The 17,549-nt window shown below is 34.2% G+C and overlaps 1 protein-coding gene across 1 annotated transcript in view; it reads right to left on the bottom strand.

Annotated features, from left to right (window-relative positions):
• Positions 1–357: 357 nt before the first annotated feature.
• SHOC1 (shortage in chiasmata 1) overlaps positions 358–17,549 on the bottom strand; it is an 87,952-nt gene continuing 70,760 nt past the window's right edge. Inside the window, exons 21-27 of the mRNA XM_007178212.2 lie at positions 17,166–17,277; positions 15,421–15,542; positions 11,199–11,292; positions 7,116–7,247; positions 4,864–5,013; positions 3,239–4,202; positions 358–458 (exon numbers count right to left, since the gene is read on the bottom strand). Of these exons, the coding sequence (XP_007178274.2) occupies positions 358–458; positions 3,239–4,202; positions 4,864–5,013; positions 7,116–7,247; positions 11,199–11,292; positions 15,421–15,542; positions 17,166–17,277 (1,675 nt within the window). The remainder of the gene's footprint in view (positions 459–3,238; positions 4,203–4,863; positions 5,014–7,115; positions 7,248–11,198; positions 11,293–15,420; positions 15,543–17,165; positions 17,278–17,549) is intronic.

Raw genomic sequence — 17,549 nt, forward strand, 5'->3', positions numbered from 1 at the left:
AAGGCTTTTGCTGTTGGAAAGGTGGAGGCAGCAGGCCCTTCAGGAGACAACAAACAACCCTTTGATATACATCCGGCAAGGTTTTCTATTTTTCTTAAAAAAAAAAAAAAAAAAAAAGGCTTTTCATGTTTAAGTGAATCTGGGAGCTATTTGGATCGTATAACAATATTACGTTAATTAGAATACTTACAAAGATATAAACTATAAGGCAAGATATATATTATGAAAATTTAATGTAGAAGCACTGAGAACATCAAAGAACAACTGCATTTTCGTTGATATATGAGCAAATCTAAATCATTTTATTACTGGTTTATCATAAAGAATGAAATGTGGCATGCAGCACTATCCTTTCTTTCAAAAAAACCTCAGACGAGTTTGTCCATCACGTCTACCAGGGACTTTTTCATACACTAGACGTCGTGTTTTGAATGGTGGTAGTTGTGAGCATGTGAAATCTGTTAAAAGGAGAAAAAGGAAAACCATTTTATTGCTGATAATAATACGTGTAGGTATTTTTTTTTCCAGCGGTTCAAGTGGATCCTGTCTCTTCATCATCTATTTACAAAGTGTTAAAATTTCCAAACTGAGATAAAATAATTATTAAAAATTACATTTTTTTAGCATATATGTGCTTGTTCTTAAAGGCCCAATACTGATTAGTGTTAGATACGTGTATTTGTATTTGTATGCTCATGCCTTGTACAAACAATTAAATCTCCCTGGATTTAAGACTCTTGCTTTTAAGTTTTCCTTCATTAAGCCTGTTTCTTAATGCATGTCTGTAATGTTGTGAAATTTATCCTGAGCTCTGATATATGATAGGTAGTGATCATGTACAGACTCATCTTTTATGATTGTATTATATATGACACATTAGCCTAAAATATTCTAGATTTGGATACTTATAGAGATTGATTCATTAAATCAATAAAAAGGGAGGCTAGGGCTTCCCTGGTGGCGCAGTGGTTGAGAATCTGCCTGCTAATGCAGGGGACACGGGTTCGAGCCCTGGCCTGGGAAGATCCCACATGCCGCAGAGCGGCTGGGCCCGTGAGCCACAACTGCTGAGCCTGCGCGTCTGGAGCCTGTGCTCCGCAACGAGAGAGGCCCGCGCATCGCGATGAAGAGTGGCCCCCGCTTGCCACAACTGGAGAAAGCCCTCGCACAGAAACGAAGACCCAACACAGCCAAAATCAATCAATCAATCAATCAATCAAACATACGCATCTGATTCAAGATCCTCATTAAAAAAAATAAATAAATAAATAAAATAAAATAAAATAAAATAAAATAAAATAAAAAGGGAGGCTAAAATATTTAAAACAGTAGTAATTATTCCTGGCCATATAATCTCCATGGCAAGAGTTGGATGCCATTATAAGCAAATTCAAAAGGCAATGCAATAAAGAATTTTATCATAGAGACCACAAATATACATTCAGAACAAACGGAAAATTATCTTGAGGTTATACCAATGGCTCTGGACAAATTTTCTAGGGCTGCATCAATATGAATTCAAAAAGTGTTACATCTTAAACAACATATTTGGAGGTAATGATGTGCTATGGAAAACCACAATAAAAAAGTCAAAAGTTGCCATAGTGATAATGAAGATACTAGCATCAAAGATTCTTGTTGACTGTTTGAATTATTTTATAAAAATAATTGCAAAGTGGAAAAAAGAAATATTTTTAAACCAACATTATTTATATGATATATGATTTTAAAATATATTATAACTAAATTAATGAATTAAAATATAGGTAGACATTGACTATTCCATCTATATCCCTAAAACCTTAAATACTAAAATTTATTAAAAAATAATTTCTGAGATCTTCTCATTGAGAAAATGGGTTATCTCATACATTGGGATGCCCTATGTTAAAAAAATATACAGTAATTCACATGCTTAATTTGTTCCAGGGTGGAAAAAAGATGAAATTTTCATCCAGTTCATTTATGAAGCCAGAATCACCTTCATGTCAGACTGTTACGGAGTACAAATAGAGCACAATAAATTAATTTCATTATGAATGTAGATATGAAAATCAAATAAATATTAGCAACCATATTTAATAGCATATTTAAAAAAATCATTCCTTAAAAGCCAATTAGGGGGATATGGGGATATATGTATACATATAGCTGATTTACTTTGTTGTACAGCAGAAACTAATACAACATTATAAAGCAATTATACTCCAATAAAGATATTAAAAAAAAGCCAATTAGGTTTATCACAGAAATGACAAAAATGATTACTAGTAAACCTGTAAACATTTACATTAATGTCAACAGAGAGAACATGTTTGATTTTCCTCAATAGGGACCAAAAAGAGTTTGAATAAAATTCAGCATCTATTCCTCATAAAAGTTCTTACAAAACTAGGGATAGAATATTTTCCCTTAAAATCAGGAACAAAACAAATCATGACTATTAAATGGGACCAAATCCAAGTTTTGTGAGTCTGGGACTTATATAGTTTGAGTGTTCCTCTTTTAATAAAACAAAGAATATAAGATTTTCTGGGCCCCTTTTGGCCTCACAAAATGCCCTGGGCAAAAGAGGAGTTTTGAAGCTTCCAGCTTCTCCTTTCTTTTTGTTTTTTCCCCATCATAGTAAGGCCACCTTTGTATGACCATCAGAACTTAATATTTTGTTCTAAATGCTTAGGCCAAGGCAATAAGAAATAACACAGAAATAAAAGGTATAATTACCAGAAGTGAGAAAATAAAATTGTTCTTTTAAAAAATTGATATGACTAAATGTTCAGAAACATCAATTGTAAAATAGAGAGCCAATAGTATTATCTATTTAATAGGATTGTCAAAATTAAATAATCCACATAAAGGAAATATAATAAGTTCTTAATAAATGTTAGCTCATTAAATATCCCTGCTTGACAAAGAGGCTACTTTTCTAATTCACTAATTTCTTTATTTAATCTTTGTTAATTTTAGCCTTCTGCTTGACTTAGATTTGTTCCATGTTTTTACTTGTAACTTCTTAAGTTAAATGCTTAGCTCATCTAAAGCTACGAGAATTTGACATATTTTCTTTGCCTTTATTTTCTTAAAAGTCTATAATTAGAATTGTGATTTTCTTTGATGCCAAAGTTATTGAAGATTCTTAAGTGTAGTAATTAAAACAAAAATTTTTTTTAACTTGGAGATGAGTCTATCTTTTAAAATTACATTAGAGAGTAGTTTTATCAACTATAGACAGTATTACCTGTTAATGATTTCTTGTCTCCTGAGTCAGATGAAGATACAGAGTGCCTTTTCTGTCCTAAACATTTTCCAGCTCTTTGGTAGAAATAAAGACTGTTGAATTCTTTTTGACTTACATTAGAATCAGAAGCACAAAATAAATCCAAACTGGGGACGGATGGTAATTCTTTCCAGAAAGTCTTTTTAGTCTCAGCATTTGAACTTTCACATATGAAGCCTTCTAACTCATCCGATAGACATTTTTGCTGATTAGTGAATAAACTATCTTTCTGAGAGTACCATTTGTCACATGTATTCTGCTCTGCACCATATTGTAAGTTGAACGAGTGATTCTGTTGTTCCCATACATTTCTCTTAAAGTTCCAATGAAGAGGAGATTGAGAACCCTCTAGTGAAAAGACAGGGGCAGACAATTCTTTACTTGTAGGTCCTTTTGCTTCATGTGTTCCCTTTTTCTGATAATTTATAAAGTTAGGGGTAACTCTCTTCTGAGTGTCAATTGGTGATATCATGGTTTCACAATTCATTGCTGTTAGACCCAAAGAAAAGACATCTGACTCTGAATCATTCTGGTTCAGAAAGGAATTACCAGACACATTCCTTGCTTCTGTATTCGTCAGGAAAGAATTATTCTGCACTATGTTAAGGTTACAACTGGACTCTTTCCAGTAGCTGGTCTGATTGTAAGAAGTCACAGGTGGTAAAATGCATGGCATTTCTTTTAGTTTCATAAGGGAAGAGTTATAATTTGAAGCGGTGTTTGTGTCTTCATGCACTGTCTCTCCTAAGTCTGAATATTGGTAATATTCATTATGTTCTTGAATAACAGAATCTGAAGAGCCAGAAGCTGAACTCTGAGAAGTAAAGGCACTAGTTTGATTCCTATTTTCCTGAGGTGACGAAATTTGAGGTGATTTTGTTACGGAAGGACTAATCTTGAATAAGGAAGTGATGTCACAAAAATGCTAAAAAAATTTTAAAAATTAATTAATATAATAAAAATACAACATAAACATCAGTCAAGTAAATATAAGTAATGACGCTTATCTAAATGGAAATAAGGAAAAATATAAATAAGTAGTCCATCCAAAGGTATTATATTGATCCATGTAGTGAGAACATAACTTAATTAGGCTCCATTAAAAGAAAAACTTATTGTAATTTGCATCTATTTTCTAATCACTTAAAATAAAATTTTTAGTTACACAATTTACATGAATACCATTTCCTTCATAAAAATTAAAGAAACTTACTGATAAGGCTAAAGTTCTCTTTAGCTACTACTATAAAGAAGGGCTTCAGGATTATTTGGAAGAGATAATGTAAACACATATGAATAGAGTGTGTAATTGAATATCTGTGGGTAGTATAACACTTCAAAATGATTTGAAGTGTGATAAATGATCTGTACAGAATTATCTATATAAGATAGCTTTAAAATATATAATGTGATTGACGACCAATGAGAATTCTGTATGAAATTTAGTTTAAGTAAATCATTTCTTTGCTCTGTGAAGTCCAAAACAAACTTGGATAACTTCAGTTTGAAAACCCTTATGGTAAAAATAGATACTCAAATGCAAAGGAAATAAACTCATAGAAGAATATGGATCTCAAATAGCTAACCTTTAACACTTTTTCTGGAACTTCAGGTAGGAGTTCCCGAAGTTGACAAAGAGTTGCTAATAGTATCCAGTTCAGTGAAGGTCCTTTATTTAACATGAGCTGAGCCACCAATGGATTAACACTTGGAAAATCAAGTAAGTACATTTCTTCCTAGAAAAAAGCATAAGGAATAATCAGCCAGTGGTTTTTTCTTACTCTACTCACTCCAGCAGATTAAAATTTGTGTTGTTGCACCTACCACTCAATTTGAGATGCTTGGGGGAAAAAAGTATGGCTAGGAGGAAGGAAACTTGTTTGTCAGCAAAGATTCATACACCCAGAATTGGGAAGGATCTTAAAGTTCATTCAGTCTAATCACTCATCCAAAGAGACTCATTACAGTCCATTTCCTTCAAATGACAATCGTTTTATCTAATGACAGCTCTTCTACCTTTCAGGGCAGGGTTCCCCAGCCCCCCGCCCGCACAGCAGGAGGTGGGCGGAGGGCCAGCGAGCGAAGCTTCATCTGCCATTCCCTATCGCTCGCATTACCGCCTGAACCATCGCTTGCATCACCGTGTGAACCATCCCACCCCACCCCAGTCCGTGGAAAAACTGTCTTCCACGAAACCGGCCCCTGGTGCCAAAAAGGTTGGGGACCGCTGTTTTAGGGGACTTAGTTATATAGCTCAAGATTTCTTTAGCTCTCCCTTTGTAGACCATATACTATCATGGTTTGGTTAAATGAACCATGTTTATGATATCTAGCAGATGTTATAATTTCAGGAAAGGCTTATTGTGAAAAGTACAGGAAGAATTACTATCAACCAGAACTGACCCTGACAGTCTAAAAATATACATTTTCAGAGAGATCTCATAAATGTCTAGAAATGTAGCAGCCACCTTTATTGCCAAATTTCTTTTTTTTTTTTTTCTGGGTCACACTGGCTTTTTGCACACTCTTTTAGTTTATCAAACGACAGACATGTGAATAGACTGGACGTGCCTTTGTAGGAAGGAAATTGCACATACATACATATATGTCATAATTAATTATACCCATACTTGTTGATAGTGCTATGTTCTGTTAGGCATGTAAAAGTCCTGTGGTTTAATATATATGACTATTTTATTTATTTGTTTCATAATTTTATTTTTTCTGTAGGTAAAGTAGTCACATGGTTCAAAATTCAAAAGGCACTAAAAGGTATATAGTGAAAAGTCCCATTCCTACTCCATTACCTCAGTTCTCTCTAGAGATAATCAATCTTATAATTTCTTGGTATCCTTCCAGAGATATTTTATTCATTTACAAACAAATACATATAAATATTAATTTCCTCTTGTTTTACACAAATGGTAGTGTACTGCAACTTTCATGTTTCACTTAATATATTTTGAAGGTCATTCCAAGTTAGTACATAACGGTCTTCATCATTCTTTTCTCATGGCTTCAGGATTTGAATATATTAAAAATAAAGGCAACAGAAACACTAGGTTGGTATGAGAGCCTGGAAATATTTATGCTTAAACAAAAGGAATTTCTGAGAATTAACTAATCTTATAACTATTTCATAACTCTACTTTCAATTATATAATTGAGTTACTGACAAATCACAGAATGATAGAATTTTGCTATTCTCATAATATACCTACTATTCTTGAATGCTGAAATGTAGGAATTAGAAAAATTATTATATTTTAAAAATATTAGACATTGAAGCCATTAGATCACCCTATAATAAGTTAGATTTGAAAGTTCATTATAAAAGATCCCATTAAAATAGTTCTATGAGGGACTTCCCTGGTAGTGCAGTGGTTAAGAATCCGCCTGCCAATGCAGGGGGCAGGGGTTCGAGCCCTGATCCGGGAAGATCCCACATGCCACGGAGCAACTAAGCCTGCAAGCCACAACTACTGAAGCCCGCGTGCCTAGAGCCCATGCTCCACAACAAACAGAAGCCACCGCAATGAGAAGCCTGTGTGCCACAATGAAGAGTAACCCCCGCTCGCTGCAACTAGAGAAAGCCTGCATGCAGCGATGAAGACCCAACACAGCCAAAAATAAATAAATTTATAAAAAAACAGTTCTATGAGATTGAAAATATTCATAATTCTGGAAAACTGTCTAAATAAATGCTGTGCATTATGGCTATTGTTACATATGTTCATGCAAGCATGATAGAACAAGAAAATGCTACCAGAAAGAGAATTCAAGTACATGTATTTATATTTGCTTTGCAAATATCTAATTTATATATTAGGAAATAAACCTTAGATGGTGAAACTTCAAGCCAGGATTTATCCAACCATTCATGAGGATCCCTCTTCGAGGTCATTAAATTGTGGTCAGCAATTTGTCGAATTAGCAGTGCAGTCTCTTCCACTCCTGGGGCAATTATAAGCTAAAATATATTTTTTATGTTAGATTATAGGAAATACTAGGAAACAAAATATATCACTCAAAAATTGTTTGCAATTAGGAGAAAAACTCCCCCAGCAGATTCTAATCTTTGTACACTATTTTAGATATAATTTACTAATTTATCTATGTGAAATCCAGGATGTTTTATTTGTGAGGATAAACAATTTACTTTCCTTCTTTAAATATGATATCCTTGTAGTTTCTAATTTTTGGAACTAAATTGTTATTCTTCACTTCCATTTGGCATTTATTAATAAAGTCTTTTAAACATATTTGGTGTTTTATTTCATCTGTATTAGAAAAAAAGCAATTTGGATGTCACTAGCAATAATTAATATTTTGCTTTTTCTAGGTTAAACTTAATAGTTCTCAAATAAAAATAAGAATTAAACAATAGTGCAAGATTTTTCAAAAACAAAGTTGAAAAATAAGGATATTTACAGATTAATTTGATGCTGTATTCAAAAAGAAGAATGTGTTTTGATTTAGAGTATTCTTGGTATTGTTCATCCAATCTTGGCTTATTTGATGGTAAGATACCCCTGCCAAAAATGTGTGATGTGTGTGTGTGTTAAACTTAACTCTAAAAAGAATTTCTTAATATCCCCTACTTCCTGTCTGTCTCTTGTGTTTTCCTCCATGCCCTTCCCTCTTCTGAAATGCCAGCCTTTTCCTTCCCCTTTCATTTCTATTTTTATCTTCTGCTTCGTCTTTTGGCTTTGGTTGAAGGAAAGATAGTTCATGGGTTAGCAGTTTAATGTGGATAGAGAACACTGCCCTAAACAATCACATCTTAAAAATATGAATATTCTGTCCTGTAGTGGAAATTTAAAAAACAAAGACTGTACAAACCTCACAAAATAATTATGACTTTTTTTTCTTCCACAAGAATAAATAAATAAAACTGCTAGCATATACCTGGGGGTATATGCATGCTAAAGAAGGATTTTCTTTTTATATTAAATATATAGAGTACACAGAAATACACTGTTTGATTCCAAATTTATTTTATTAAAAGTTTTGGACGTTTTGAGAAGATTTGAGACTTTTATTTAAATATAAATTTTATTTTAAAGGGCGTAATTTTATAATGGTAATGAATATTACCTTAACTTAAGGGTAAGGATTCTGGAGCTCATGGCTAGACTTTGGGAGATTCAAGAACCCCCGCTAACATTGTTTTCAAAAATTTGCATATGTGTGTATCTATGCATTTTTCTGCAAAGAGAATTCATAAGAAATTTACAGAATTTTTTTATATTAGAGTAAAATATGGCATGACACTACTAGCTGTATTTTCTTTTAGTTTAAGAAAATGTACTTAAATTTCTTAATGTTCCCTTTATGGCTAGGCTCTCCAGACGCTTGGAAATAAAAAAATAATCCAACCTGATGGATTTTTTTGGCCTAAGAGGCCAAAAGCCATATTACTAAATGTATTCTAAAATAATACGAGTCTCGGGAGCACCCTTTAATGTCATAAGGTCATCAAGTTAGGAGAATGGGAGGCTTGAGTATTGGTGATACATTGATACAAGAATTAGAGCAAATTAATCATCTTGTTTCTTAAATTCCATGGAAAAATGGACATACTTTTAAGATTATTATGTAAACTTGAAAAGCTTTTGGAGTAGTTTGATCCAGGTGGGAACAGACTTTCATTTGGAATGGACTGTGCCTGAGCAGTACCTCCTATTTCATCTCCAAATGCCTTCCTTGGAACATGTCCTCTGTGGATCATGTCACTGTACCTGAATAGGGTCACTTACTGGTATCAGATAACCCATGTATAGATTTTTAAAATGATTTTCTAAAGCATATTTTGCATATGACTGCTTTCTATTAGCTGAAGAGAAAAGAGGCTGATTAAGTGGTAAAACCTCACTTGAATGAATAAATGAGACAAATTTATATTTATTTAGATAACTTTTCTAAGAATTTTACTTCTATGTTTAACATGCATCACAGGATCAAAATTATCTGGATTCTATTTCAAATAGATCATTTGTTGATTTTCTTAACAGGTTCTGCTTTCACTGAATTCTATTTAGTAGATGTTTGTTGAATATTTTTACTGTGTACAAAACACTGTGCTAGATGCTATAGGCTTTACAAAGAAAAGGGCCTAGTTCTCACCATCCAGGGTGGAGGGTATATGAACAAACATCTCATATTATAATAAAGGTATAAGCATTATTAGGAGGATGGGAGGAGAGATTCCTCTTGAGAGAGTATAACTGGTGCAAATTTTTTAAAGGAGGTGGTATTTGAGCTGGGTAGAAAAAGTCAGAACTATGAAGACTGGCAGTAAGGGGATGGGGAATAGTATTTCTGGGGGAAGACAGGACAGAATCAGATGGCTGAGAGGTGGGGGCATATTCAGGAAAAGGTGAGTAGAATGATGTTAAAGGAAGGATTACTAGGGGTCAAATCATGGAGGAGTTTGAATTCACCTGAGGTTAACTCCATTTTGATGAAGTAGGAAGCTACAGAAGGTCTTTTGAGCACAAAAATTCAATTCAACAACAAATATTTATCAAGAGCCTACTACATAGGCTCTGTGCTTGGTGCTAGGAAGACAAAAATGAAAAGCATGTTCCCTTTCTTTTATGCTTACAGTCTAGGGAGTGAAATATTCACAGCTGTTATTTCAGAAATGTAATTGGTGTCAATATACATGATGCACGGGAGTGGGAAAAGAGTAGAAATAAAGAGATTAATTAGGAAGTTACCTTAGAACGCCAAGTGAGAGGTGAAGGCCTGAATTTAGGGAAATAGCAATGGGAGTAGAAAGGAGAGGCATACTCTAGAGACACTGCAGAGTTAAAAGGAAGATTTAGCTACTGATCAGATTAGAATAGTGATGCCATAAACTAGGTGTAAAAAACTAACAGAAACCTTAATTAAAATAGAGTTGGGAGACCAGCAGGAGAAGCTCTCATGCCCTACCATGATAGTACAATTCAATAGGAAGAAAGACTTCCTCTTCTTTCCTAGCAAGAGCTCAGCCAATAAGAGGCTGTCACAAATCAGCCAATGAAAAGCCACTATACTTCGAACTCTCAACTCCTCCAATGGACTCTTTGTTTACTATAACCCTCCCAACTTCCTTTTCCCCTCTTTAAAAGATTTCGCCTCTCGTTGCTGTGCCCGGACTTGCATATGGCTTGCCATGGTTGCAGGCCCTGAGTTGCAGTTCTTTGTTGATCCCGTATAAACCCATTTTTGCTGCAGAAATAACTGGCAGTCTACTTGTTTTAGGTCAATATCAAGTTTGGGGGAGGATGAGAAGTTGTGTTTTGGATATGCAGAATTTGAGGCACCTGTGGGATATTCATGTGGCGATTTCCAGTAGAATTCTAGAATATAGGTGCAGACCTTAAGAAAAGTTAGAAAAATTTTAAGGATTTTCTTAAAAATGAAAGCTAAATTTGTGGGAATGTCTGAGTTTATCAAGGAAAGAATATGAAGTGATAATAGTAGAGGACTGAGCCCTGAATTTTGGGGAAATATATAAACTTCAGAGTGGGACATTGAAAAAAAGCCAAGAAAGGAGACTGATTAGAGGTCATCAAGATATTGCTCTATTCATATGTCATAAGATTTCCATTTTACAGCAGATAAAAACAGTATGTTTCTCATAAGTGAACATTTTTGATCAAGGGATATTTATTTTTATTCATATCCTGACCTGTTTCAAAAAATCTAAGTAGTAATGAAGAGATAAAATATGAAGTTAAATTCATTAAAGGCTTTTAGAGCAGAAATTTAAGTGGAAAGAATATTTGTTAATTTGAAACTGTTCTTTATATGGCTTTTAAGTGTTTTTGAGTTTACCCATTTAATGTTTCTTCTCACTGGGCAGTTGAGTTTCAGATTTCATAAATTTTGGTTTATGAAAAATACAAACAAACATATAGAAAAAGAATACCTTTACATCCAGTTCTTCTGATTTTAGCCCAGATGAAACCAAAGCTGCATAAATCAAAGCTAGGTGATGAAGTGTCTTTTCTGTAAGATAGTACCTAAAAAAAATTATATTATTATATTCTACTCATTTGATGTCTGACTATACTTACTAAAATTCATTTTATTTTTCACGTTTTATAAAGTTTTTAGAATAACCTGGCTAAAACAATGCTTGTGTGGCAGACTCATTTTTTTTGTCTACTCAGCACTCTTTTGTAAGAACAGTTCCACCTCCATTCTTCAATAGTACCGTTAAATCTAGGAGATGCTGAGTGTGCGTGTGTGTGTGTGTAGAAAAGTTTAACTCATCCCCTTACTAGCCCCAGGGATGGCTATGTGACTGAAGCCTAGCCAGCTAGAATACTCCATCCCCCTGGCCAAAGTATCAGGTTCAGATATGAACATATGACCAGAGCCAGGATAACTAGAATCCTCCCTGGGTCTTTTCCCTGAACTGTTAGAAAAAACACTCTTTTAAATGATCATTATATGATGTGATAGAGGTGTTAACTAACACTAAGGTGGTAATTATATTGCAGTATATAAATGTATCAAATCAACAGAGTGTACTCCTTAAACTTACACAATCTTATATCTCAGTTATATCTCAGTAATTTTAAAAAACACCGCTATTTTCCTGTCTATAGTTATTAAACAGGTCAGATGTGACTCGAGCTGTGGGTGGATATTTCTACTATCTTTATCCACTTTAAGTACTCCAAGCAACGAAAAAGAAATTTATTGGCTTATATTACTAAGGGGTCCAGGAGAAGACATTTTTGGACCCAGGGACTCAAACGATGTCATTGAGACAATGGCTCTCTTAATCTCTTTGCTCTTCTTTCCTCTGTTGGCTTCTTTCTCAGGTAAGCTCTTTTCAAAAGAGTGGCTGATAAGAGAGACACACTGTGCCTAAACTGTTTGTTCAGACAATGTGGTTTCTGTTGAACACCTGCTTTCTTTTTGGAATCTAGAGTTTTGATTTGTGACTAGCTCCTAATAAAAGCCCTGGGCACTGAGTGTCTGGCGAGTTTCCCTGGTAGACAACATTTTACAAACGTTATCACAACTCGTTGCTGGGGAAGTTAAGCATGTTCTGTGTGACTCTCCTAGGAGAGGACTCTCGGAAGCTTCCTCCTTGTTTCCTCTGGACTTTGATCCACGCCCTTTCTCCCTTTGCTGGATTTGCTTTGAGTACAAGAATATTTTCAGCGCTGTGAATACTCCTAACAAATCATCAACTTGGGGGTTGTCTTGGGGACTCCTGACACATTTTCTCAAACAGGAACTAATGGCATGAACTACTAAAGTAATTAAAAAATTTTATTTTGTATTTTCAATTCTCCTCATTTGGTCAGTTGATTAAGATACTTTAAAAATGTTCCAATGATCTAAAAATATGAAACCGAGATACCTAGAAGTCTGAAAAGAATTACATTTTTAAATAATATATTATTGTGAATAAATGATAATTCTAGCCTGAACACAAAACAATCTCAGAGTGTTACATAATTAATTTTTTTCATGAACATCTGGATAAAAATAAGTGTAAATCTCCTCTTATTATCTCTTGTACTTCAATTGCACCTCTAGGTGGATACCAATCTAAAAACAACTTTAAAAAATTTCAAATCAATTATTTATCCAGAATACTTCCAAGTTCTTGATAAAGCTTAAAATGCTTTACAGCCTTTATTAATCTCCAAAATGAAGATTTTAGACCTGAATAATTTTTAAAAATGTCTTTATTGGAGTATAATTGCTTTACAGTGTTGTGTTAGTTTCTGTTGTACAACAAAGTGAATCAGCTATAAGTATACATATATCCCCATATCCCCTCCCTCTTGAGCCTCCCTCCCACCTTCCCTATCCCATCCCTCTAGGTGGTCACAAAGCATCGAGCTGATCTCCCTGTGCTATGCAGCAGCTTCCCACTAGCCATCAATTTTACATTTGGTAGTGTATATATGTCCATGCCACTCTCTCACTTCGTCCCAGCTTCCCCATCCCCCCGTTAGAACTGAATAATTATTTTAATTTTTCAGTTCTGGTAGAAAGGAAAAACTATGTCAAGTGACTACTAGAGGTTATTGTTAATAGAGGAAGGAATAAGAACCAAGTTGTTTGTATTCTTACATTCTAACTTACACTTATCCTCACATGATAATAATAATTTTATACAAAGAGCTTGGTACAGTAAGATAAACAAAAATGGAGTCAAACAAGAAAGTCAATAATGGAAAAAAATCACACAGATAATATAATGTTAAATAAGATAAGATATCTGTACCTTATCTAATAACTAAAGAATATTTTTGAAACTTCTACTATGATGTGGTATGTGTAATGTAGTATTGTAGAGATTAAAAAAGTGAATAAGACTAGTGTGCAAATTAGTTCGGAAGATTCATTCATTCAATCAAGGAGTATTTACCAAGCATCTATCATATGAACGCAATGTGGTCATTGCTGTAGGGCAAGTGCCCCAAAATGATAATACAAAACAAAATACGATAATATCAAAGATGAGGAGAAAACAGGGAGCTAAGGTGTTCGAAGGTTGGAAAGGTTACAGCTAAATATCTGTTTATATGCATGAGTGGGGGATACTGAAGAAAGGTTGACTAGAAAAAGTAGATAGGTCCTGAAAAATAGGCACAATTTCACCAGATGGAATAGCTGGAGGAAGGAAGGAATATCGTAGGAAGAGAGAACCGTATGAGCAAAAGTAGAAGTAGGAAAGCAAGGAGGATGTTTGCAAGCCAGTGAGCAGAACTTTTGATTGAAATGGAAAGCAGTGAAAAGTAAGCCTGAAAATATAGGTTAGGATTATATGCCGAAGACTTTGAATATTAGGGTGAGTAGTCTGTATATATTCAGTAAATAATGGGGAAGTCAGTGAAGGTGTTTTATCAGAGTGAAATAACAGCCTGGTTTTAGGAATATTAATTGAGTGTATGACAGACTATGGAGAGTAATGTTGAGAGTCATATGGAGGTGGGAAAACCATTTGTTATAATAGTCCACATAAAATAATGAGAAACTGAACTAAGATATTGGTAATATAAATAGAGTGAGGGGAGAGATGAAAGTCCAGTGGTTGAATCTATAGGATTTGTTTTCCAGTCTTGATGACTAAAAGAAAGGCAATGGTCATAAATAGCTAAAGGGCAGAAAAGAGGAGATACAGTTTTGGAGGGAATAGAGAATAAAATGAACTCATACTATGTTAACTTTGATAGCCTGTGGAACATCAGAGTGGAAATATTATATAGAAAATTAGAGATATTATGTCAGAAATTTCAAAGAGAGACTGCAGCTGCAGATAGAAATATAATAATTATATGCAGAAAGATGATAACTGAAGCTATGGGAGAGGATAAGATTTTTAATGGACAAAATAGAAGAAAAAAAGAGATTTCATATCTATCTGGAGACCGGGACAAGGAAGAAGAAGAGGTAAAGACAGAGAAGAAGTAGAGAGGTAGAAGATCAAAAACATTGAAGTGCCATGGAACTGAAGAGTTTCAAGACAGAAAGCACTGACAATAGTCTTAAATACTTCAGAGCAGTGAAAGATAAAAATATTTTTGGATATGATCATAAGAAAGTCACAAATGATGAGTGACATCTGAGAGATAGAGATCAGTATAGAGATAGAGAGAAAAGCCAGATTGCAAAGAATAAAAGGAGAAAGTGAAAGCAGTACGTTCATAAAATTTAGAATGAGGGAAAGGAGAGACATATAATGATAATTTGAGCCAGTGTCTTGGCGTGGATTTGGGGGGCAATTTTTCAGTTAAGCACATCAGTGAAAGAAAGTATAGTAAGATGCTAGTTAGTTGGTATATCTAATAAAATTTTAGAGAGAAGTGATTTAAGAATGACATTTTTTAACAGACGAGTCCAGAATTAAAAATTAATAAAAAGTGAAACACTCACAGCAGCAATTCTTAGTGAGGTAGAGGAGGGGAGCATGATTTGCACTCACTGTCCAGGGGAAATATATCATCTCTAAAATTCCGATTTGTTTTCTAAGGGCATGCCTTCACCTTGATAATCCCTTACTTAAAGCAAACTAGATGAGCAAGAGGAAAATTTACATAGCTACTTTTATTCGAAGAAGAAGATGGAATAACTTAAAAGATATATATGTGACTTTGGATGGAGACGTGTTTACTTACTCTGAGTTTAATGGTTTTTTGGCATATAAAATTATCCAACAATAGCTGTACTGGAATGATAATGCCATCAGTCTCATAATGATATTGTCTGATGCCTTCTCACAGTTTAATTCTTCTAGGTCCTACCAGAAAATAAATAAAATAAAAAGATTCACTAGGTTGACCAGTTGTTACGAAATTATTGTTGCCATATTTCTAGAATCTATGATATATAAATTATAACTTGAGAAGAAGCATGGGTATGGGTTCCCATTTTATGGAAAAATTAAAGTCACACTGGAAGTAGTAGGGGAAAAGCTACAGTAGTTGTAAAACGGTTAATGATAGCCTCAGCAAGGAGGGTTCATGAATCTCCCAAAGTCCTAGACATGAAGCAAGCAGTCTACAGAGTGCTCCTATCTGGGCAAAGTTCTTTGTAACAGGGATCTGGCTACTCTTAAGGACAAAAACCCATGGGATAATCTGCACTTAATGCTTACTTAAGGAAGATGAAAAAGCAGCAGTTAATGGACTTATAGAAATGTCTTTCTAATGATCTAGAATCCCTTTTTTCCTTTAACAATATTAATTTTTAATAGAGTGAATAATTCAAGAAGTATTTTATTCTAACAGTAAGTTATGTAAGTGTGGATTAAAACAGTTTTCCCAAACAGGATTTCCCTCCCACAAATAATTGTTATTTAATAACCTTAAATATGCAAGACACAATATTCCATAAGAATCTTTCTAACAGAGCTTTTTTGTTTCCGTCATATAATTCTTATAGTATTAACATTTGCTTATCAAATCAGACTTCTACCTTACCATAATACGTGCCATTAATTTACACTACATACCATCAAACTGCTTTCTGCTCTCCACTCCCACACTATTAAATTAATTTCTTTGTAATTTGTACTCCAATCAAGCAAACATATCAGGGAGATTCATACATCTTAAATTCTAAAATATATGGATTTTTGAAGAGATTTTCTCTCTCTTTTTAAAAACTGACTAATTTATAGGCAATCCCCACTTACTTTAGAGGAAATCCCGTATTACCAATTACAGATTAATATGTTACCTCCTTTTAAGAAACACAGTGGCTAGAATTTGATTTTTAAAGTTTTCAACACTATAATTATTCTATAAATGTATTTAAAAATAGGTCAATACATAATATTAAAGATACTATATTTGCTCTATCTTCTTAAAGTATGTTAAAAATTACAAGGCATTGAAAAAGCTTGGTAATAGCCATTTTCTACGGTGATGATTTTAGCACTTATGGTCCATTTGCAAAGTTTTGGAAGAAATCATGAGTAGATTATAGTTAAGCTCTCTAAAGCTAATAGATTACATGGTTACACATGTATTTTAATATACTTGATTCATATTTTTTTTTTTTTAAAGGATTTTCTTATTTATTTATTTATTTATTTATTTATTATTTTTGGCTGTGTTGGGTCTTCGGTTCGTGCGAGGGCTTTCTCCAGTTGCGGCAAGCGGGGGCCACTCCTCATCGCGGTGCGGGGACCGCTCTTCATCGCGGTGCGCGGGCCTTTCTCTATCGCGGCCCCTCCCGTTGCGGGGCACAGGCTCCAGACGCGCAGGCTCAGCAATTGTGGCTCACGGGCCCAGCTGCTCCGTGGCATGTGGGATCTTCCCAGACCAGGGCTCGAACCCGTGTCCCCTGCATTAGCAGGCAGATTCTCAACCACTGCGCCACCAGGGAAGCCCTCATATTTTTTATTGTATAGTTTTACCTGCAAAATTATGGTGGTGTTCTCATCAATTGTCACCACTACATAATGCTCTGTACCTCCAAAGAGTTTCAGTGACTCACTGCAGCATCTCTCCACCAGTGTGATATTATACCTGTAAAATATAATATTTTGGGGTGACAGATGGCTAAGAAAAATTCTTTAAGAAAAACTGTACTGTCCTCCTGCATATTAAATTATTTGAACTACTGTGCAAGTTTCATACCTCAATTTATTCTACTTAAGAAATTTGAGGAATGAAACTATGAATTATTCAGTTTATGACAAATTAGTTGAGATATGTGTTGCCTTAGGTATTTTGCTAAATATTACTGTACATGATACTATTATAAATGTCTTTTTTGTTTGTTTTTTGGGGTTTTTTTT

Source organism: Balaenoptera acutorostrata, chromosome 6 (assembly GCF_949987535.1).
Source record: "Balaenoptera acutorostrata chromosome 6, mBalAcu1.1, whole genome shotgun sequence".
Classification (NCBI taxonomy): Eukaryota; Metazoa; Chordata; class Mammalia; order Artiodactyla; family Balaenopteridae; genus Balaenoptera; species Balaenoptera acutorostrata.